The 25,077-nt window shown below is 40.1% G+C and overlaps 1 protein-coding gene across 4 annotated transcripts in view; it reads left to right on the top strand.

Annotated features, from left to right (window-relative positions):
- Positions 1-25,077, top strand: part of LOC144687656 (mediator of RNA polymerase II transcription subunit 13-like) — a 275,902-nt gene that overhangs the window by 199,740 nt on the left and 51,085 nt on the right. For 3 of the 4 annotated variants that reach the window (XM_078554037.1, XM_078554036.1, XM_078554040.1), the window contains 4 exons: positions 9,537-9,699; positions 15,675-15,776; positions 18,392-19,126; positions 24,103-24,340. In XM_078554037.1, coding sequence (XP_078410163.1) covers positions 9,537-9,699; positions 15,675-15,776; positions 18,392-19,126; positions 24,103-24,340 — 1,238 coding nt within the window. The remainder of the gene's footprint in view (positions 1-9,536; positions 9,700-15,674; positions 15,777-18,391; positions 19,127-24,102; positions 24,341-25,077) is intronic. The other variant, XM_078554039.1, reaches the window with a different exon arrangement.

The raw sequence follows: 25,077 nt of genomic DNA on the forward strand, positions 1-25,077 counted from the left end.
TGTACAGCACATCAACAGCATTACCTTCATCAATCATCTCTGTTACCTCTTCAGGTTAAACTCCAAGTTAGTTAAGCACTATTCCCCCTTTAGAAATCCATGCTGGCTGCTCCTAATCAAACCACATTTTTCCATTTGACTATTAATTCTATCCGGAATGTATTTTAACATAGAAACAAAGAAAATAGGAGCAGGAGTAGGCCATTTGGCCCTTCGAGCCTGCTCCGCCATTCATTATGATCATGGCTGATCATCCAACTCAATAGCCTGCTCTCGCTTTCTCCCCAAATCCTTTGATCCCTTACGCCCCAAAAGCTATATCTAACTCCTCCTTGAAAACATACAATGTTTTGACCTCAACTACTTTCTGTGGTACCGAATTCCACAGGCTCACCATTCTCTGGGTGAAGAAATTTCTCCTCATCTCAGTCCTAAATGGTCAATCCCATATCCTCAGACTGTGACCCCTGGTCCTGGACTCCCCCACCATCGGGAACATCCTTCCTGCATCTACCCTGTTTAGTCCTGTTAGAATTTTATAGGTTTCTAGAAACTTCCCCACCACCGAATTTAAACCGACTGGTCTGTAATTTCTGGGCTTATCCTTATAACCTATTTTGAACAAGGGCATAATGTCTGCAATTCTCCAGTCCTCTGGTACCTCCCCTGAGTCTAGGGACCAAACTGAGTCCAAAGCCTCTGTGACAAACTATCACTGCTCATATTTTTTCATTTGCCTGCAGCCTTTGAACTGTTGATCATACTGTCTGCTTCCAAAATCCTCTCCACTCTTGTCCAGCTGGATAGGACTTCACTTGCCTGGTACCATTCTTAGCTATTCAATCGTAGCCAGGCAATCACCTACAATGGTTTCTCTTGCTGTTCCCACACTGTTATCCCTGCTATCCTCCAAGGATCTATCTTGGGAACCACCCCTCTTTCTGTTTCTCATTACATGCTGCCTCTCAACAACATTATCCAAAAACAGGTCCATTTCCACACATAAGGACATAACGTAAGAAATAGGAACAGGAGTAGATCATTCAGCCCCTCAATCCTGCTCCGGCATTTGTTGTTATCATGGCTGACCATCTTGTGTTTCGATTTCCACATTTCCATCTAACCCCGATAACCTTAGGTTCTTGTTAGACAAGGGAATCAATCTGCCTCTGCCTTAAAAATATTCAATGACCCTGCATCCACCACCTTCTGAGGCAGAGAATTCCAAAGCCGCACAACCCCCAGAGACAAGATCTCTCCTCATCTCTGTCCTAAAAGGGCTGCTCCTAATTTTAAAACAATTCCCCCTAGTTCTTGACTCACCCACAAGAGGAAACATTCTTTCGACTTCCACCTTGTCAAGGCCGTTCAGGGCCTAGTATACTTCAATCAAAGCACCCCTCACTCTTCTAAACTCCAGTGAAAACGAGCCCAGTCTGTCCAACCTTTCCTCATACGACGACCCACTCATTCCAGCTATCAATCTAGTAATGCTCCTTTGAATCACCTCCAATGCATTTACATCCTTCCTTAAATAAGACGACCAAAACTGCGCACAGTTTTTATGGTGCTGTCTCACCAATGCCCTGTGTAACTGAAGCATAATATCCCTACTTCTATGTTCAATCCCCCTCATAATAAAGGAGAGCATTCCATTAGCAGCCTTAATTACTTGCTGTACCTGCATACTAACTTTTTGTGACTCATGCACTAGAACATCTAGATTCCTCTGCACCTCAGAATTATGCAGCCCTTCTCCATTTAAGTAATACTTTGCTTTTTTGTTCTTCCTGCCAAAGTGAACAGCTCCACATTTTCCCATATTAAACTCCATTTGCCAAATCTTTGCCCACTCATTCGACCTATCTATATCCATCTGCAGCCTCCTCATGTCCCCTTCACAACATACTTTCCTACCTATCTTTGTGCCATCTGCAAATTTAGCTACCATGTCTTCACTTTCCTCATCTAAGTCATTGATGTAAGTCGTAAAAAGTTGAGGCCCCAGTAGAGAGCCCTGTGGGACTCCACTCATCACGTCCTGCCAATCAGAAAAAGAACCATTTATGCATATTCTCTGCTTTCTGCCAACCAGCCAATCTTCTATCCATGCTAATATGTTACCCACTACACCATGCGCTTTTATTTTCTGTAGAACTCTTTGATGTGGCTCATCATCAAATGCCTTCTGGAAATCCAAGTTTGTCTACAGACTCCCCTTTATCCAGTGTGCAAGTTACTCCTTCAAAAGACTCCAATAAATTGGTTAAACATGATTTTGCTTTCACAAAACCATGCTGACTCTTCCCTATTTCCTTGTGTTTTTCCTTAATGATCGATTACAATAACTTCCCCAGGGCAGATGTCAAGCTCACTGGCCGATAGCTTCCTGTTTTCTGCCTCCCTGCCTTCTTGGCTAGGAGGGTTATATTTGCTACTTTCCAATCTGATGGAATCTTCCCAAAACCTAGTGAATTTTGGAAAATTAACATCAGCGTATTGACTACCTCATTAGCCACCTCTTTTAAGACCCTAGCTGGCAATCTCTCTCAACTGTCACTGAGTTATCAATCTGCTTATCTGACATCCAATCATGGGTGAGCAGAAATGCCAACTAAATATTGGTAAGACTGAAGCCATTATCTTCAGTTCCCTTCCCTGACACCATCCCTCATGAGCGGTTCTGTGAGACTGAACCAGACGGTTTGCAACCTTGGTTTGCCTAAGATGAGCTTCCACGTATCCGTGCCATCACTTGATTACCAATTCACACTTACTCTGTGTAACATCACCTGATTCCACCACTGCCTCTGCTCAGCAGCTGCTGAAACACTGATCCATGCTTTTGTTACCGCTAGACTTGACTTTTCCAACACACTTTTGGCTGGCCTCCCACTTTCTGTCCTTCATAAACTTATGGACAACAGAATTTTGGGTGACCTTGTTTTAATTCACTATCATCCTATATTAGCTTACATTGACTCCTGGTTAAGTAAAGCCTTCGTTTTAAAATTCTCACCCTCATTTTCAGATACCTCCATGGCCTCATCAATCCCTATCTCTTGTAATCCCTAATTTTCTGCACTGCTCCAATGCTGATTTCTAAAAGCATCCCTGATTTTAATCGCTCTATTGTTGACAGCCATGCTTCAGTTACCAAGGCCCTAAACTCGGGAATTCCCATCTGAAGCCTCTCTGCCTTGCTTCTTCTCTTTTCTCCTTTAAGACGATCCTTAAAAAAAACCTACATCCTGACCATGCTTTTGATCATTTGTCCTAATATCACCCTATGTGGCTCAGTGTCAAATTTTAGTTTCATAATGCTTTGTGAAGGGCCTCGGGGTGTTTTACTATGTTCAAGACGTTATATAAGTACAAGTTATAAGTTTGAGCCTATTTTAAATAAATTTTTGTTCGAGATTCAGGAATTTTGACAGCTCTCCATGAGTATACTGACACTAATATATTTTCAAGCTCTCCATTTTGTTCAGACTTCTAATAGCTGATCTACATGAATTGTTATCATCTGGTACCATGAACTGAAAAGTGGTGGAAGCAAATTTTAAAATAACTTTCAAAATGGAATTACATATGCACTTGAATAGGAGGGCTTTGGCAAAAAAAGCAGAGAAGTGGGACTAATCAGAGCTTTCAAACAGCTAGCACAGACATGATGGGCTTCCTTCTGTTTCGAATGAGCTTACAGGAAAGAATGAAGAAATCCAACAAAACTCCTGAGTATGCTTTCACCAGCAAACTATGACCACTTGGAAAATAATCCAGTAAATATTAGGAAAGGTATTGTGCCTTTCATGACTCAGGATACTTCAAAGTGTTTTACTGCAGTACAATGCTTCTGGCTGTAATATAGGAAATCTATTTTGTGCATAGCAAGTCCACTGACAGGAATTAAATAAACGACCATATCATCTGTTGGGTGCTGCTTGCAGTAAGTATATTTGCCAATGCACTTTAAAAAAAAAAACTCTCCTGCTCTTCATAAAGTGCCAAGAGCCTTTTACATTGACCTGAGGGGGCAGAGATGGCCTTGATTTAACATCTCATGCTATCTGAAAGATGGCATCTCCAGTAGGCGGTGCTGAGGGTGTGCCAACCTAATTGTGTGCTCAAGGCTGTGTAGTCAAGTCTGTGGAGTTCAGCTTGCACTCTCAGCTTTCTGCTTCAGGCTAGCGTACTGCTATTAAGCCAATGCTGACTTTTCTACGTATGCAACTAAATTTTCTAACTCTTAATGTACTGAATAATGTGGTACCAATTTTTAACTTGTTAAATTACTAGATTTCATTGAACTGTCCAAATAATCTGCATCTTAGTAAAGGTTTCTCTGGAAAATATTACCTGTTGTGGACTATAATTAAGTATTAAAACATCTGGAAATCAATTGAAGAGTTGCATCTTGCTTCTATAAACTATAACCCTCCCATTATCTGCTGGCATTTCTGGTACTGTGCCCAAAGGACCATTCTTAATGCAAGCCTGAATATTGTCGGCAAATTATTGGTCTCCCATAGCCACTTGACATGCACTGGAATAGTTTCCTTCAGAGGTTACTAAATAATGATCAGGAACAGGAACATTTCCTTGCAGCCTAGTTCAGTGTTAGGAGTGCCAAGAGTATTTATATAACACCTTCAATGTCCCAAGATGCTTGATGTAAATATGATTGGTTCAATGGATGGCAAGGCACAGAAGGTGATATTAGAAATGGTGATCAAAATCTCAGCCAAAGGAGAGGGAGACAGCAAGGTCCTAGATGGCTGAAAGTACTGCAGCTATTGTGGGGGTAGGGGGGAAATAAAGAATTCGAGGGGGATCTTAAGACTAGGAGGAGGTTGCACAGATAGGTGAGGTTATGGCATTTAAGCATAATTGTTGTGTCCCTCAAACTCAGCACAAATTGGAGATTGACCCTGGAAATCTTCTACACAGATGAGTATTTATACTAAGTTTACCCACTGAGAAACCAAGTCACCATTTGTTATTTTTTTAATAAAATGCATCTTAAAAATTCTCCTTCCATTCCTGCTGCCTTATTTTACAATTGAATAGATTCTCTCTCTAGTCAAGTTTGTAACACACAAATTGCAGCAAAAAATATTCCTGTACATTTTTTCCTTCACTTTTTGTTTTCCTTGCATTCTGACAAGGTAGCTAAAAGAAGATAAAACTTATTTCCTATGAACTAACTTTTATGGTATTTTAAAGTCTTTAATAGAAGAGAGAATTGTTCTTGTAAACTGCATTCATCTAAAAGCAGGCTGTTGATATTGGGAATATACTTGAAAATAGATATGCTATAAGAATGTGTTGGTTTGCAAGTTATCCGTATAAAGCGTTGACATTTATAAAATGCTTTTGTGTGCAGATGCCCATTAGTTTCTATCATAGCATTTATTCATCTATCTAAGTAACTTACTTGAAAATTGGGAACACATTTTAGCCAAGTGCATTAAACTGCCAGAAACATTTAGGTCAGTCACAAGATTTGCATATTGATTTACTTGATCTTGGTGCCCTGAAAGTTGTTCTATCCTGACTTGGAAAAAGGAATGCCATTGCTGTTTTGCTTTCTTTCTTGATCAGTTTTCTCTTCATCATTTGGCTGCTCCTTTGATATAGGAAAACATAGCAAACTGTTTTTCATGCATTTGCATGAAATGCAATAAATACAATAAGATATTTTATTAATACAATAAAAACTGCAAAATATTGTGCTACTTTAAATGTGACAGCATTGGTGTTGTAGGATGTGAAATGTATCCAGCTGTATTTTAACCTGAAACTCCTATAATTGAAAATGTGCTGCAGCTCCATGTATATGTTTAGTTTGGTATGCATAATTCAAAATGCAAACTATTTTGAAGATGTCACATGGTAGAAACTGCACAATTTATAGTACTAAAACATTTTTAAAAATTGAGTATATGTGTAAACAACAAAAAAAATGGTGGCACTCAAAGTCCAGTTCAGTCCAATATGAATTTGGAACCAATCTGTAACTCAATATAGTGTTTCAGACTTCAAACCTATCCATAACAAAACTGATGTAGCATTTGAATCTTTGTGTACTATGTATTTATTACAATTTTTAATTGAAAAAAATTACTTCTACTCAACCACAGATGTTTTTGGAAATTCATGTGAATTTCATGTGACTATACTTGTACCAAATGTGGCCTTATGGTATTAGGAATTGTGACTGGCACTGTAAAAAAAAAAAAAAAAAAATCCACAGGAGCTGTTAGTAATGTTCTTTTAAAAATGTAATGCTTAAGTTTACTGATGCAGATTTTTTACTCCCACTTTTAATGTCTATTTTATACATTGTTTTATCCTGAAGCCATGTTTCAACAAATATATTAAACTGCTTGTCCTCAATCTTAAAAAAAATCCCCATTGGGTGCACAGCTTTAATTAGCTTATTTTTTTGAAATAGAATAGCTTGGGTATATTAAATTTATTTATTTTTTAAACTTGTAATCAAATGTTTGTAGTGGAACAAGAAGTATAAAAAAAATAGCAGTGCCCTGTATAAACCATAATTGGATTTCTGGCTGACAGTGTGCTAAAGTCAGCTTGTTCAATTTCATTCTGAACTTTTAGCTCCCCCTAATGATGCTGTTCGGCAATAACACTTTCTTTTTATTCTCTTTTTTGTGTAAATTGGGCAGATTATGTTCGGCTTTCCTTTTCTTGCACTCTTCAATTAAATGCAGCCTTGGTATATGCTAATAGGAAAAATGATATTTAGTTATACCTTTAGACTTACAAGTGGGGTCATGTTCTCTGAACATGGTAATTATATCAATGCTAAACTGGTGCAATTAATCAGCAACTTAATTTTATAATGTCATATATAAAGGCTTGTACAGGATGGTAAGATGAATTGTGGGCTCCTTTTTTTTATCCCAAAATAAAAGAACCTTTTAAATTTGTGTTCATAATGCAGCTCCATAGATTGAATCTTAGCACCTTTTGTAGTATTGTTGAATGGTTTCCTGTTACGTTTCTGACTAATCTGACTAATTCACTGATAAATGTTGTATATGGGGAAAATTTGAAATAAGTCAGGTAATTTATAAAAGCAGATTTTTGATGGTACATAGTGTTTAATTTTTTTTTGAAAGCTGGAATTGTTATTAATTTTTGGGATGCCTGTGTTGGGAATCTTTTTGTTGGTATCAAGCTTACTCCCATTAGGTATATTATTACCAAATGCAGACTGAAGGTATCTCTATTCTGCTTCAGCAATCTGATTCGCCTGTCGAGAAGAATTGTTAATTTCTCCATTTATCACCTTATCACTTTAGACTTTGACACTCCCTGACTAAGTATTTAGATTCATTGCCATCCTTTTTTGGTATGGAGCCATGGCCTCTAGAAACTAAATTGAGACTAATCAAACTCCTTTCCAGAACGCACTCAACAAAGAGTGGGAATACTTATGGCATTATTCTGATCTTGATTCAAAACCTAGTGTGAAAATTTATTTTGGTTAACTGAATGGAAACCCAGTTTTTATTTTAGGGCTGGTTGTTAGAAATACCCACTCAAAAATAGCTTAACGATCATTTAGTCGTGCTTTTGTGATTCACTTCATTCACTAGCCAGCTAGCACATTGCTCTAAAACTTCAAGTAGCTAAAACTTAACAGTCAGTGCAAGGAAAGCTCTCAATGACACTGGAAAGTTATAAATGTTGACTTGTTTAATAGAAGGCTCTTTCACATTATCCAAAAGAAATCACGTGATTAAAGCTCTACAGTGTACCACTCATTCTTGGAAAATTAGCCTTTCTGCATAATTCATTCTATGAAGAAATGAAAGGCCAGCAACCTGATGGAACACTGGAACTTCTTTACATGAGTTGTTTATGCAGAAGCATGGCTCTCTTTATAATGAAAGAAACTTCTCCACAATTGTAGTAATAGATTATTACAAGCAAAATATGCATTTTTTGGCAAATACCTAATAATTTTAATGTTTCATGCCAGAAAACTATCTTTGCACAAAAAAGCAATAGATACCCCCTTTATTAATCTCTGAATGCAAACTCCAGGCTCTTGAATTGTCTAGTTATTCTAAATGGCCTATTTATGTGAATACTGCTCTTTATTTTAAGCAAGCTTACCCACCATAAACTTCAGTGTAACTGTATTTTGTAACTGACATCATATTGTTCAATTAGCAGTTAAATAATTTACAGTATATATTTGTGAAGTTTGAGACATTTTAGCTTCTACCTCAAACCCATATTTATGTCTGAATCTTCATTTTGTTTTCTGTAAAATTATTTTAAAAAATGATGAAACCAGCTCGTGATTTCCTGGTTTGCTCTCTGAGAATGCTTCAATGAGATTGGCTGCTTATCCTGCTTGATTATATTACTATTACTGGATGCCAGAGACCTGCTATAGTTGGCAGGAGAATGAAATTCATGTTGTGTAAGGTGAAATGCATGGCACAAAGACCTCACCACTGTTTCAAGAAAACTGCCCACACTTCCAGGTCAGCTACTAGCACCGTTACTTGCCTCTGGCAGGAAAATTTGGACCTAGTTTTTTACTAAGATTCTAGATGAAGTTAGTCATAGGCAGAAAGAGTCAGAATATAATGGTATATAAAATTCTAGTTCAACAGAGTAGTGCTGGTTATCACTGAACAATTGCCCCTCAAGTTCAAGAGAGTATGAGAACACTAAGTAAGTAACAAAAGTACATTCCACCTCCATAATAACTGGACAAAAGTACTTATATGTTGTAATAGGAATGCTGTAATAAAGAAAAGTTGCAAGTGATAGTCTTTAACAACAAGCAGAGGTGTATCATTGACTTTTTGGGCAAGCACAATTTCTGGAAAAGTCAGAGGTCTAATGCTCTTTTCAACTACCACATTGACTGTCAAGAAAATTCACCTTCCAGTCCCGGACCTCTTGCTGCTACTCACAATTTGAAAATAATCTTTTTGTGGATTATTTAATATTTATTGCTCTCTTTTGTATTTACCGTCATGGTTAGTGACTGTTTCTTTCAGGAGGGTAGTAAATGTTGAGCATGAAATATTATATCACATGTTGATTTCCCAGATAGCTAAAGTTGTTCATCGTGAGTGAATCTATCTACAGAACTATATTGTTATGACTGTTACCTTTAGCCAGTATGGTTGGCTCAAATTCCTAATATTTGTGGTGATATGTTAAGAGCATTCAAAGAAGCTGCAGTGCATGTCCTTGGGTTTCAGAGGCTTAGCAAAGTTCTTCTTGATTGAAAACTTGCTCTGAGTGTTGAAAGCAAAATATGTTTTAGCAGCACTCAGAGAGAAGGTTGCCACATTACACTTTTAATTTATTTTTAAATTTATCTGTTTATGTTTAGGGAAGTATTTATTATCTCATGTTGGGCTGTGACATGCTTTATGGTTGAGCCGATAAAAGATAACTGTTAAAGACTATCTGAAGTCTATCTCGAGGATTATACTTTGGTTGTCACTGAACTTTGATTTTCTTTTTTTATAAAGCAGGTGATGGGATTGCACAGACTGTCATCAGTCATTTGAGTGGACAGGAAGGAGCTGTAAATGCATCAAGCCCAAAACATTCTGGTAAAATTCCTCAGAAAATAACCAATCAGATGGTTCAGAAAGTCTGGAAAGAATGCAATTTGAACAAAACTCAACTGAAGTAAGTTTAAATAAGTATGATGTGCCACAGAATGGTAGAATGTTAGTTATGCTCATGATTCCACTGGCAGGTGGAATTTCCTACATATTTGCATTCAGATACTTGTGTAATCAGGATGCAAAGCAAATAGGCGACTTAAAAGATTGCTGAATTTACAGTGCTATTGAGTTGTGTGCATAAATGTAATACACCAGAATCGCCGCTGTTTTAGGACCATCTCTCGATCGCTCCACTTGAATGCATCTCCACCCACAAATCACTGAGCCTTTTGTACAGGTTCCCTGCAATTGATCTTGCTCAAAGACTGCCTTCAAATTAAGACTAGATATTTAAACACAACAAGGGTTGGGTGGTCCTGCCTGGGCAATCAGTGGAAAACTTACTTGTTTTTTTTTTGCAAAAATATACTTTATTCATAAAATATCTTCAACCACATTCCAAACCATTTCAAAAACACCATTACAAGGGTACAATCCGGTTCAGCTTTTACAAAATGTATCACCAGGTGCATCGGTACAAACAATATTACAATCATTTACAGCCTTTCATTTTGAGCTGTACAGCCCGAGGGGGTTTAAACAGTTCCCAGCCCCTCGGTGCGCTGTGGCAGAAAGGTCTTAGACAGCGACCCTTCCCCACTGCGCCTTTGCGGCAGCTGCCCCAAGCTTTAGTGCGTCCCTCAGCACGTAGTCCTGGACTTTGGATTGTGCCAGTCCGCAACACTCGGTCGGGGACAACTCTTTGTGCTGGAAGACCAACAAGTTTCGGGCAGACCAAAGCGCGTCTTTCACCAAGTTGATGATCCTCCAGCTGCAGTTGATGTTTGTCTCGGTGTGTCCCTGGGAACAGCCCATAGAGCACAGAGTCCTGTGTCACAGAACTGCTCGGGATGAACCTCGACAGCAACCACTGCATCTCTCTCCAGACCTTCTTTGCAAAGGCACAATCCACAAGGAGGTGAACAACGGTCTCTTCCCCACCACAGCCACCTCGAGGGCAACGTGCAGAGGGGGTGAAACTCCTGGCGTGTAGGAAGGATCTGACGGGGAGGGCCTTTCTCACCACCAGCCAAGCCACGTCTTGGTGCTTGTTGGAAAGTTCTGGCGATGAGACATTCTGCCAAATGACTTTGACAGTCTGCTCGGGAAACCATCCCACAGGATCCACCCTCTCCTTTCCCTCAGGGCCTCTAAGACGTTACGTGCTGACCACTGCCTGATGGACTTGTGGTCAAAGGTGTTTTTCTGCATAAATTTTTCCACGAGGGACAGGTGGTACGGCACGGTCCAACTACTTGGAGCGTTCCACGGCAGCGTGGCCAGACCTATCCTTCGCAACACCGGGGACAGGTAGAACCTCAGCACATAGTGACACTTGGTGTTTGCGTACTGAGGGTCTACGCACCGCTTGGTGCAGCCACACACAAAGGTGGCCATCAGTATGAGGGTGATGTTGGGCACGTTTTTTCCCCCTTTATCTAGAGGCTTGTACATCGCGTCCCTGCGGACACGATCCATTTTTGACCTCCAGATAAAGCGGAAGATGGCTCGAGTGATCGCCACCACGCAGGAGCGTGGAATGGACCAGACCTGCACCACGTACAGCAACAGCGAGAGTGCCTCACACCTGATGACCAGGTTCTTACCCACAATGGAGAGGGAGCGTCGCTCCCACATGCCCAGTTTCCTTTTCACCATAGACACTCGCTCCTTCCAGTTTCTAATGCATGCCCTGGTCCCTCTGAACCATATCCCCAGCACCTTCAGGCCGTCAGCCCTGACAGTGAAGGGGACAAAGGATCGGTCAGCCCAGTTCCCAAAGAACATGGCCTCGCTCTTCCCACGATTTACCTTGGCTCCCAAGGCCAGTTCGAACTGGTCGCAGATGTGGATCAGTCTGCGCACCGACAGCGGATCTGAGCAGAAGACGGCGACATCATCCATGTACAGGGAGGCTTTTACCTGAGTGCCTCCACTGCCTGGGATCGTCACTCCTCTTATGCCCGGATCCTTCCTGATGGACTCGGCAAAGGGTTCTATGCAACACATGAAAAGAACAGGCGAGAGAGGACAGCCCTGCCTGACTCCAGATTTAATCGGAAAGCTATCTGTTTCCCACCCATTGATTGAGACTGCGCTACTGATGTTAGTATAGAGCAGTTGGATCCAATTTCGAATTCCCTCCCCAAACCCCATTTTGGAGAGCACATCCACCATGTAGGTGTGGGATATTCTGTCAAAGGCCTCCTCCTGATCCAAGCTGATGAGGCAGGTATCCACACCCCTGTCCTGTATCCCTGAGCAGCGCGAGGCTGTCAGAGATCTTCCTGCCTGGCACAGTGCAGGTCTGGTCAGGGTGAATCACCAATTCCAGGACGGATTTGACCCAATTGGCGATGACCTTGGACAGAATCTTATAGTCCACATTCAACAGTGAAATGGGTCGCCAATTTCTAATTTCCTCCCTTCCCCCCTTGTGCTTGTAGATGAGGGTGATAATGCCTTTCCTCATGGATTCTGACATGCTGCCGGCCAGGAGCATACTCTCGTACACTTCTAGCAGGTCTGGGCCGATCAAGTCCCACAGAGCCGAATACAACTCCGCCGGCAAGCCGTCGCTTCCGGGAGTTTTTCTCTTCTCGAAGGACTCAAGGGCCTTAGTCAGTTCATCAGGAGTTAGCGGTTTGTCCAGGCTCTCCCGCGTACTGTCGTCTAAGACCTCCGTGATAGAGGACAGGAAGGACTGGGAGGCCGTGAGCTTCACATCATACAATCCGGCATAAAAGGATTTGCTGATCCTCAAAATGTCGGACCGTGATGACTTTACTGAGCCGTCTTCTTCCTTCAGGCTGCTGATCACAGAGCTCTCTCTGTGTACCTTTTGGAAGAAGAAACGTGAGTACGTCTCATCCTGCTCCACGGAGCGGATTCTGGAACGGAAGATGATCTTGGAGGCCTCCGAGGCAAAGTGCGAGGCTTGCTGGCTCTTCACCTCTTGGAGTTCCTCCTTGACATCGACCCCCAACGACCGCAGCTGGAGCAGATTCTGCATGTATTTCTGGAGTCGAGACATTTCCCTCTGTTCCTTTCTAGCTTTCTGGGTGCCTTTGAGGATGAAAAACCTCTTGATGTTTCCCTTGATCGCTTCCCACCAGGGACTCAAAGAGGGGTTTCACGGTTCTCCAACCTTTGTAATCCCTCTTGAGCTCCTCAATGTTCTCTGGGGTCAGCAGTTGCACATTTAGCTTCCATGCCCCCCTGCCCACCCTCAGGTCCTTCTCTAAGTGGCAGTCTGCCAGTAGGAGGCAGTGGTCAGAGAAAAACACCGGCCTGACGTCGGTGGATCTGACTGTGAATGCACGGGACACAAACAGGAAGTCTACCCTGGAACGAATGGACCCGTCTGGCCGCGACCAGGTGTATCTACGCTGTGCTCCGTCTGCAGGGTTGCTGAAGACGTCGTGCAGCTTGGCATCCTTAACTGTTTCCATCAGGGATCTGGACGTAGCGTCCAATCTGCTGTCGGCCCTGCTGGATCGTCCAGCCGCATCGATGATGCAGTTGAAGTCAGAACTTACTTGTACTCAGCACTGGCATGCTGTACAGTTTGAGCTAGCTAAATACCAGCAGCAGCACCACAACACATATTTGGTACCCCACGTTTTGATCCTGCTGACCTTCATTTAAACTGCTTGGACTTGGGGAAGTCGATTCTGTCATGGGTGAAAATATGCACTGTATACTGGACAAAAAGAAACTAGCTGTGTATCTACATCAATGGGTTTGGCAACTCTTAAGCTTGATGGTGTGGTTCTGTGCTTTTCAGATATTTGGCTGACTAAAAAGGAAGTTGTTTTCATCTAGCTGACCTTGGATGAATTCCTTGTTTGTGTTAATTTTTTTATAATCCGCAATTTTTTTGTTTTTTAGATTGAAGATTTTGAAATATGATAATTCTAAATTTGTGTTAGTTTAATGTTTATATTGGTCATATTCCTTTTTAAATAAAATCAGTTATTCTAAATATGACTCTGGGCTATTCTAAAGATAAGAATTCGGATATGAAAATTGAATTTTTTTTCAATTCAATTGTGAATGATTCTAACAACTGGTTTCTTGCGCAATGGAAGCCCTCTGTTTTCTATTGTGTTCTGGAAGTTTGTCATCCTCCAGTTTAACTTCTCTAATACTGTATTTATCATATCTCTTACATCACTTTTGACTAATTCAGGACTTGCCTTCTCCCGAACAACCTTTTCAATAAACACTAGAGCAAAGTACTTGTTAAGTATCCAGGCAAATATTGATTTATTTTCCACTAACTTGCTGTTCTAGTCTCTCGGGCCCCATCTCTCAATTAGAACAAAGGAACAGGTAAGCCATTCAGCGCCTTGTGCCTGTTCCTCCATTCAGTGAAATCATGACTGATCTGCAACCTACATGCTTGCTTTTGCCTAAAATCCCTAATGCCTTTGCCACCTAAAATCTTATCAATTTCGGTTTTAAAATTAAAAATTGATATAGCATCAATTACCATTTGTGAAATAGAATTCCAAACCTCTATACCACCCTTTCCATGAAGAAGTGTTTCACCCCTGAAAAGTCTGGCTCCATTTTTAAAAAAACTCTGTCCCTACTCTTAGACTTCCCAATGTGGAAATAGCTTGTCCCAATCTACCCTTTCTGTATCCTTTCATATCGTGAAAACTTCTACCAAATCACTCCTCATCTTTCTAAATTCCAGGAAATATAACCCTAATTGTGTTATCTCTTCTTATAGCTTAATCCTTGGAGTACAGGCATCTTTCTCGTTAATCTATGCTACACTCCCTCCAAGACTAAAATGTCCTTCCTAAGGTGTGGTGCCCAGAACTACGTACAGTACTCCCAAGTTGTGGTGTAACCAGGGCTTTGTATAGCTGAAACATGTCTTCTATCCCCTTGTGCCCTTGGAGCCCTACACCTATTTTCGAAATGCCATTCTTTTTCTGCATTCACTACCACCCTGTCTAAGTGAATGAGTGGGTAATTAATATCTCCCAGGCCAATAATTGCATTTCTACCTATTTCCTTGACCTGTGTATAAGTTTTCTCTTACTTTTCCTCCCACTTGTAGTATTGCCTGTCCCTGGACCTCGCTTTTTTTTGTTCAGATTAGACCTCTCCATCGTGTATTCCCTCCGTCAACAGTGAAAATCCTTCTTTCCTATTCTGTCGCCCTTTAAGTATATAGGATTATAATATTTTATTTTCCACTCATGTCCAGTTTGCAGCCACAGTTTGCAGTTTGCTCAAATAAGCACAACAGATGGTTTACTATTATAGTTGATGGTTCATTACACTTTACCTTTACCAACTCAATTTCAGGGGGCTATGTTTCATTTTGTAACATCTAATGTGATCTGATGTCTGCGTATTTTGCAAGTTTTTTTTTAGGTTAAAATCTATATTCTTGGAACATTTTGGCCTGTGAACAGTTGTCATTTCCCAGGAAAACTGCATAATCAATCAAGTTTGACCCAAACTCAGGCTTCTATGACATGCATTATGTGGGCTGTTCAGTTCACTTGCATTTAAAATGATTAGCTAGAGAATATACCACACATTTTTGCCTTCACTTCAGAAAATTGACTTTCAATAGAAGAGACCAAATTCCATTGATGGTGCCCAAAAGCAGAAACACCCTAAATTTGGTCATTTTTCCGTTGCAGTAAGTATATTAAAATAATCCTGGGGTTTGCTTTAATGAGCAGAAAATTAGATTGATGAATAAATACAGAACTGCTGCTTTTTGATATGTCATAAGACATATACCAGCAAAAAAACAGTATTCAAGTCAATGGAACATCATTTATAAAATGGAAGCTTTCAACCATAATCAACAAAACTTAATCTTCATGCAATAATGAGTTGAATTGTGAAGTTGAATATTTTAAGAGGTATGAACAGTACCATTGACGTTTTTTTTTATTAAAGAAGACATTCAACTAGTGAAAATTCTGAGGAAGAGTTGGCCAACAATGCTGCTTCCTGGGATTTTACAGAGCCTGGCCAAAGAGTGAATTGTTCTTGTTCAAGGTAGGATATCCCTTAATCAGCAAACAAACTCCATGCATTGCTTTGCTTATTTAGGTCATATGATGTGATTTTTCCATACTTAATCATCTGGTAGTGCACTGGTTTCCAACAAGTGTGTGTAATGGTATTTTCAATGTTCTTCTCTCCCAGTCCTTGCAGAAACCAAGACACATGTAAAAACCTCCCAAGTGAAGGGATGAGAGTGAATTGCACAATAGCTGTTTCCTGCTTATTCCCCTCCTACACTCGTAGCAATTCTGCTTGTCAATTGATAGCAGAAAATGAGTTGAGTGAAAAAAGCAAGCCATGGTGACTTTCTCTCCCTTCTGTGTCTTCCAACCTGCACCACCCCTCCCCATCCCACAGCCCCCCCGACACCCCCCGCAAAATAAACGGTCCCATTCCTAAACCTCCTTGAGAAAGGAGCACCGCACCATTGTGATGTGAGGACTAGGGGAAGGCATCAGCTAAGGTAATTGAGTTTGGATCTCTGGCAACCTCAGGTTTCAAATTCACCATTTCCTTTGGGTGATAAATGCTGAAGTGCTTAAGCTGTCAAGCATTGCAAAATTTGTACATCATGGTAAAGATATTGTGAAGATTGAATCTTTTTATTCCTTTATGAAATTTATTTTTAGTTTGCCCAAAGCAACCAGACTTGACCCAGAAAGAACTGATTGATATTGGATGCTGCTTAATAAGAAGCAGATTGGATGTTATTAATACTATAGCTTTATCAAGGTAATATTTTGGCCAAATTATGAACTGACCAGGTAAAATGTTAAAGCTAATGGGAACACCATAAAAGTTGTGAACAGTAACACGGTTTATAATAACTCTCTTGAGAGGAACCATTTCTGCTGTGACCATTTTCTGGAAAACATAGACATTAAAATCAGTTGACTGTTATGCTTTTAATAAAGATACAGCCTTGGTAATATCAGTCGGTGTTTGGGGTAAACTTGCCTTAGGACACTGTCCATTTAAGAAACTTGCTTTACTGCATTCTGATTTCGGCCAGGTGACCTTCTATTTGGCCTGATACTCAATTGTACCATTGCCTTCTCTTCCATTGTTGGTAGCAACTGAGAATGGTGTCCCTTTGTGTCCTAAAAATGTAATATTTTTTCTCGTTATTATATTCACATCCTTTTTCTGTTAATTGGTATAACTTAGTATTCAGGAAAGTTCTGCAGATCTTACTGGAAGAACTTCATCTGTTTCTGGAAGATCTGTGTGAACTATAAACTTTCAAAATAAACTTTATCCTCAAAATATTTCTTTGCATGGTTTTGCTTGATTCCCTTTCTGACTGTTGCTCCTTGGAACTACTTCTGAAATTCCTATTTTGTTTCCATTGTACTTTTGAAGATTCTAGTGGTGCTTGAGCTAAGTGTGGTTCAGAATAGCACCTTGCACAAAATAGAGTGCAGGAAGATTTACCTTATGGCTTCATAGTAGATGAGTTTTACTCTTGGGCAAATTTCCCCTTTTGGTCCAAACTTAATCACATTTCTTTGTGAATAGAAAAGAAGTATTGGATTTATATAGAGCCTTACACAATCACGGGACATCCCAAAGCACTGTATAGCCAATGGAGTGCTTTTGAAATGTACTCTTGTAATATAGGAAACAAAGCAGTCAGTTTGTGCACAGCAAGCTCCCACAAACAGTAACATGATAATGATCAAGTAAACCATTTCTGTGCTGTTGATTAAGGGCTAAATATTGGCTAGGACACCAGGGATAATTCTCTTTTTCGAAACAGTACCATGGAATCTTTTATGACTGCTCAGGGGGGTAGGCAGGACCTCAGTTTAATGTTTCTGAAGGACAGCACTTCCAATTGTGCAACACTCCTTCAGTACTGTGCTGGAGTGTCAGCATTTTTTTGTGCTCAAGTGCGGGACTGGGTCTTCAACTCACAGTCTTCTGTCTCAGAGACGAGAGTGCTACCAACTGAGCTGCTAATATGACAGTGGAGATTGGACTTTGTACAGAATACAGAGTGTTAAGTAATGTAGCTGTCTAACATTGAGAGAAAAGGCACAAACATTTTGCATGTTCAGTAAAACATTTGAGTGTTTTGCAGTTGTTCATGCTGTTGGTTATAATCAATTTTCATGCTACTTTGAAAAAATACAAAAAATTAAGCATTTTATTTGCAGTTATTTTTTGGTATTACTATTTCTATATGGAGTTCAAATAATTATAAGCAAAATACAGCGGATGCTGGAAATCTGAAATAAAAATAGAAAATGCTGGAAAGACTCAGCAGGTCTGGCAGCATCTATGGAGCGAGAAACAGGGTTAATTTTTCCAGTCTGTTACAGACCTGAAATGTTAACTCTGTTTCTCTCTCCACAGATGCTGCCAGACCTGAGCTTTACCAGCATTTTCTATTTTTAGTTTGAATATTAGGTTAGGCTGTATGCTGTAAATGTGAGCTGTTTCTTTAATACTTGGAAAAGGTGTTTAACCTCATACAAAGTTTACCACCACTGTTGTCCTCTTGATTCTCTCTGATATGGTGTTGCTTGGGGTCACTTTTGAAACTATGCTTTGAGTGTTCCATTAGCGTTGAATATAGCCTCTAAATGTTTTTTATTTTTCAGGCAAAAGCTTCTAAAACAGCGAAGTGTAACGGGCACAAACCGCCCTCCATCCATCTCCCAGCCTGGCTTTAATACTGGGCTCCCTTCCGCTTCTTCCTTGCCGTCATCTGCCTCTTCTAAGCACAAAACAAATGAGAAGCAGGAAAAGGGAGATAAGCAGCAGAAAAGACCTATGACTCCATTTCATCATCGACCCTCATTAACCGATGAGCTTTGCATGGAACAGGATCCTACAGGACAGAAGCTTGGATTGGTTGGTATTGATGTCTCCTTAGAAATGCACAGCAGCCGGAAGTATGGCAAGCCAGCATCTGGACCTCCAGGAAACCAGAGCAAGCCATTAAATTTGAATCCTATGGATTCTCCACATTCTCCCATCTCTCCTCTTCCACCAACTCTCAGCCCCCAACCGAGAGGTCCAGAGGCAGAAGGTTTGGAAGGAGCTCCAGTGCCCATTAATCCATTGCTGTACAGTAATGGTCTAGAACTTCAGGCAATCCCCAGCCTTGATGATAAGACTGGGCTTTTATCACAAAGACTACCACCAGTGCCGGAGGTCAGCGAGACTACTCTATACAACGGTATCACTGCACAAAATTTGGAGTCATCGGACAAAATCTCTTGGCAGTGTTACAAGACTCCAACCCATGTAGAGGGAGAATTCAGGCCACCAGAACTGCACTGTGACAGATGTGACAACAAAATTGATAATCCAGATGGCTCAGCACTAAGACGGTAATGTTTGTGGAAGACCACTTGTATTTAACTGTTGTTTGGTTTGTATTTTTATTGCATCTTAGATTTTCAGGTGATCCACTGAAGTCTGATTTTAATTTTTGAAAATTGAAATAATCCATTATTATATAGGTCATAGGTTTAAAACTTTTGAGATTTAAACAAAATATGCTGCAGTCCTAGAACACATGTTTTGCTTTAGCTAAATCTGAACAAAGATTGATGCCCAATGACTGGTGAATGAAACAATGAACAATTTAGGTGAAATGGTAAATAGACATTTGGACTGTGTTGTAAATCAAAATTTTGTGTTGCATATTAATTTGTATACTTAAGAGCAGTCGATATGTCCATTTTCTCAACTGTCTTACTGAATCCAAATTGATAGTTGAAAGGAAAGGCTTTTTAACTTAACTCCTAAATACGGTAACTCCAAATACGGTAACAAAAGTAAAATTCTCCAGACTTGGTCCTGGTTGCTTTAGCGGTTTTGACAGTGTACAAACAGCATCTACCATATTTTACCCTTCACAGAACAATCCTAAAACCTAGCTTTAATTGTTTTGCACAGCAGGCCTTTTTATCTTGTTAAATACAAAACCCTGATGAGCAACACCTGAAAAATTCAAATAAACAACTGTCATCAATAAATAAACATACTTAGCACATTCTTACCTTCAAAATTATTTCAGCAGACTCTTCATAAGATGCAAATTACATTGTCGGGTAACTTGGGCTAGAGCTTTTAGGCTGACTTTAACAAGGATTTTTAGTACTGACCTTTTCCCAATGATTTTGAGGAAACATAATATTCTGTTGTGGTTTTTATTTGTTTTACAAACGTAGTGTTGGTGGGAAAATACCATGTATTTCTGAGGAATTCTAAGAATCCGGAGGATGAGAAAAATTGAGTAGAGAAGCTGAAGTGAGCTTTTATGGGATAGTAACTGAGAGGAAATTGAAATGGTTGTCCTTGTGTAGGAAACATGAAGCAGAAAAAATAAATGGTGAAAATAAAATAGAAACTTAGTAAAAAATGGAGGCAAAGTAGAAAAGGAGAGTATAAATGGGAATATATATTAGCCCATGGAATAGAGTATCAAAGGGATAAGGTTACTATGAAAGATTTTGCAAAATATTAAATTACGTGGTCACGTGATTTTTATCTCTGAGGGTGACCCATGAAGAAAGCTTTAAGGGAGTTGGTGTGCAGGCGATATTTATCCTTGTCTTATGCTTTTCAATTGTAACTGTTCATTGAAATTTAAGTCTCATGATTAAATTTCAGGTTTGGTTTAAAAGGCTGAGTCAGGAGAACTCCCCAGTAGCTCAGCTTGGTAAAACAATTAATCCTAATGCAGTATAAATCAAGATCCGAGCATTGCACTTCTGTTTGTGCTGAGTTAACTGCCCTTAGCTGGGGCTGTTGTTGGGGCACACAGACCGAAGGCCCTTGGAACAGGAAAAAGAAAAGTGTCCATAGTTTTAACGACTGTGAATTTTGCTGTAAGAACATGAGTATATTTGGGCCGGTATAGGATCAGCTTGCCTTTGTTCCTGCTCTTCAGTAGTAACCTGACAACATAGTGAAGATGCTAAGACACTGCATCTGACCTCCTAATATTCTCCCAATATTTCTTTATAATCAGTCACCAAATAGTTTGTGTGTGAGATCTACGGGGATGTTCCCCCCTCAATCTCCTCCCAACAAGGAAAGCTGCCTATTTATTGCCTACCCACAGCATTACATTTGAGATCAGGAACTCTGTGGAGAATCATAAGCGCAAATCTTTATCCAGCACTCAACATCAAGTTAGAGCTAGAATGCACTGACAGTACTACCCTGAGGCTATTATGATTTCAGTCTTTAGTTTATTTTTGCTCATTATTGACCTTTCTTTAACATATTCATTCTCGGGCTGTGGGCATCACTGGCAAGGCCTAGCATTTATTATCCATCCCTAGTTGCTCTGAAAAGGTAGTACCAGTTTCATACAATTCAGTGGCTTGCAAAATCAATTCGGTGGTGATTAAGAGCCAGCGCATCAGTGTGGGTTGAGAGTCAGTTATCGACCAGACCAGCTAAGAGTGACAGGTTTCCTTCTCCGAAGGACAATAGTAAGCCAGTTGGGTTTTTGTGGCAATCTGAATCTTCATAGTCACTACACTGAAGCCAAATCTTTTCAAAGCTGAACTCATTCTCAAATAGCCATGGTGTGATTTCAACTCTCATCCTCTGGATTCTTAGTTCAACCTCTGGCTTTAATTATCCAGTAACTTAACCATTAGACTTACCGTCCAGCTCTTCCCAAATCAAAGTGTTCCTGAATAACTTTTCCAACTACAATTAATTGGTCTGTAATTTAGGATGAATCAAGAGTACAAGTAAAATGAGAGATAATTACGTTAATTGTGAATGAATTGATGCTGTGCATTTTCAAACTTAAATTTTCCTTTTCCTGTTGAGTTTTTACATCAACACACATGCCTTTTTCATCTTCTACTTACTTTGGCTCCTTGAATCTCTGCAATCCATCTGGATATTCTCCTCAAATTTGGCCAATTATATTCTTAACTGTTGTAATATTCCACTTGACTTCTACAGTTGCCATTTTTTCTATTCAGCATCCCTGCCATTTCAGTTTAATTTGTGAGAGCTAACCGTACTCATTCCTTTGAAGCCCTATCCATTTTTTAAATTCTTCCTCCACTACTGACATTTCTATAAGATGGTAAGCTACTTTTATATTGTTTGATGCTTTTTCTCTGCTGCAAACCATCTTCTTAAACCCCTCTCCTCTCCAACAATAAGTGTAAGGAGTTGAGGACATCTTTGTCACGTGATTGAAACTATTCAATTACATACCTTTGTTGCTTTCCTTCCTTCCCCTAGCCCACCAGACTTTCTCTAAGGATGCCTGCAGCTGGAGCCCTGAACTTGAATCTTCCTTTAGTTTCTCTCCTGTCTTCCTTCATGCCCCCTGAGCTCATCTTAACCATGAAACTTACCTCCTGCTCCCTCGATCCTATTCCCACTAAGATGCTGACCACCTAACTTCTCATCCAGGCACCCATGCTAGGCGATATTGTTAACAGTTCACTTTCTTTAGATGATGTCTCTCCTTTTAAATCTGCCATCATCACCCCTCTCCTCAAGAAAACCAACCCTTAACCCCACTGTCCTTGTAAACTAATGCCCCACCTCCAATCATCCTTTCCTGTCCTAAGCACTTGAATGTGTTGTCACCTCATATATTCATGCCTTTCTTTCCGGAATTCCTCCAGTCAAATTTCTGCCCCTGCCACAGTACCAAAACAGTTCTTATCAAAATCGCAAATGATGTCCTATGTGATCACTACTAAGGTAAACTTTCCCTCTTAATCTACTCAGCCTGCCTGCATCTTTGACTGCAACTGGGTGGGATTGCATTGACCTGGGTCCATTCTTAACGTACAATTTGAGTATCATCTGCAATGGCTTCTCTTTCCCCTCCTGTACCATTAGCTCTGGTATTCTCAAATGATCTATCCTTGGTCTCCACCTGTGTCATATCAAAACGCTGCCCCTTGGTGACATCATCCAAAAGTTAGTTTTCACATGTACGATGATGGCACCCAGTTCTACCTCTCCATCATCTCTCGCAACTCCTCGACTGTTGCTAAATTACCAGACTGCTTATCTGAAATCCAGTAATGGGTGAGCAGAAATTTCCTCCAATTAAATACGAGGAAGACTGAAGCCATTGTGTTGAAGTCAAAGTTTCTGGTATCTGCTCCAAATTCCTTTCCCTAGCTTACAGCCTCCATCCCTCTCCCTGGCAAGAATCTAGGACTGAACCAGTCCAATGCAACCTTGGTGCTAATTTGATCCCTCGATGCGCTTCCAAACACACTCGTGCTGTCACTAAGACTGCCTATTTCAACCTCTGTAACATCGCCCGACTTCGTTGCTGTTCAGCTCATCTGCTGCTGAAACCCTCATTCATATCTTTGTTATCTCTACACTTGACTGTTCCAATGGAGTGCTAGCTGACCTCCCACATTCGCCCCTCCATAACCTTGAGGTCATCCAAAGCTCTGCAGCACGTGTTCTAATTTGCATCAAGACCCGTTGTCCTAACACTCCTGTGCTCACTGATTTACATTGGCTCCCGGTCAAGTGATGTTGTGATTTTAAAATTCTCATCCCTGTTTTTAAATTCCCTCTGGCCATGTCTCTCCCTATCCCTGTGATCCCCATAACCCTGAGATAACCTGCGCCCATGGTCACCCATTTAAAACAGAGATGAGGTGACATTTTTTGAGGGTCATGAGTCTTCGGAACTCTGTTCCTGAAAAGGCAGTGGAAGCAGAGTCTTTGAATATTTTTAAGACAGAGGTGGATAGATTCTTGGTAGGTAAGGGGCTGATAGGTTATCGGGGGTAGGTGGGATGCAGATTTGAGGTTACTATCAGATCAGCCATAATTTTATTAAATGGTAGAGCAGGCTTGAAGGGCCGAATGGCCTACTGTTGCTCCCTGTTTGTATGTCCTCTAATTCTGGCCTCTCGAGCATCCCTGATTTTAATTGCTCCAGCATTAGCAGCCATGCCCTCAGCTCCCTTGGCGCCAAGCTCTGGAATTTCCTCCCTATGCCTCTCAGACACTCTCTACCTTGCTTTCCTCCTCAAAGGTATCCTTAAAACCTATCTGTATGGCCAAGCTTTTGGTCCTCATACCCAATATCTCCATCTGTGACTTGGTGTCATATTTTGTTTTACAGCTCTCAGCTCCTGTGAGTCACTTTGAGAGTTCTATTATGTTAACGATGCTAAACAAATAAAAGTTCTTCATATTTGCATTTTATAATTCCTTATTTAGCCTCCTAATTGCCTTTTCAACCTCTTTCCTAAATTCTCCATATTCCTTACTGACGTTGATAGACTTATTTCCAGCATTTTCTATTTCTAATGTAATTTTTGCATTTCATTTTTAGACTCCTAGCACAACCCCATAAACGATTCAAGGTTTCAGAAGAAAGGATACAGATACACATCCAGGAAATTAATTATTTGGATCCAACTAGACTTATGCAGCAGCATGGCGAAGGTCCCGGGGAACTTAATGACCCTTACACTTTTGTGGATGGTGATATCGAATATAGCTTTACTTCTATTAAAAAGTCAAAACTTGGGTCGGAAAAAGATACAGCAAAGAAATCACAACAGAACAAGGTAACATTTAAAGTTATTCTATAAGGACATGTGTCCCGCAAAATTGAATGCATCTGCACATGTTCTGTAGATAAGCTTTCTTCATTTTTGTTTGTTAAACTGTTCGCATCCATGTTATGAAGGATGGAAGATATGAGAAATTAAATTAAGTTGCTCTTGATAGTATCTCCAATATATCCACAATGTAACTGGGGATAATTCTAAGCTTTTGAAGGAAGATTTAAAATCTCACTTCAGTGCCATAATTGGCTCTTGTATGTATTTTTACTATTTTATGTATCTGAATCAAAAGATGAAATTTTTCACTTATGAGCTCTCATTTTAAGTACAATGTTTTTTCTCAAAATTTGGCACATCCCTGTTTTTCCAATTTGAGGGAATTATATCCACCCTAAAGATCACCTAAAATTCCGTTTTAGCTTGCTGTTCTATCCAGGAACATATTGTTGTGATTTTTGGCATTTCTACACAATGTTCTGGGAGTGGGAGTGGTTTATTTGCTTTCTTTTGTGCTTCACTGATTTTTTGGACTTTTTTTTTGAAAACTTACTACATCAATAGCAACAATATTACCCATGTGTTCTTCTTCTGACTTAATTCTTCAGAACTATATATGACACCATAATCTTTTCTATGTTTCAAACCTATTTCCCTATTGACAATTCTCCAAGTATGAGTTATTTATTTATATTCATTGTCTCTGACTTTCCTATGTTTCTTCCACCCTTTGCCAAGCA

This window comes from Cetorhinus maximus, chromosome 12, assembly GCF_964194155.1.
Source record: "Cetorhinus maximus chromosome 12, sCetMax3.hap1.1, whole genome shotgun sequence".
In the NCBI taxonomy this organism is placed as follows: Eukaryota; Metazoa; Chordata; class Chondrichthyes; order Lamniformes; family Cetorhinidae; genus Cetorhinus; species Cetorhinus maximus.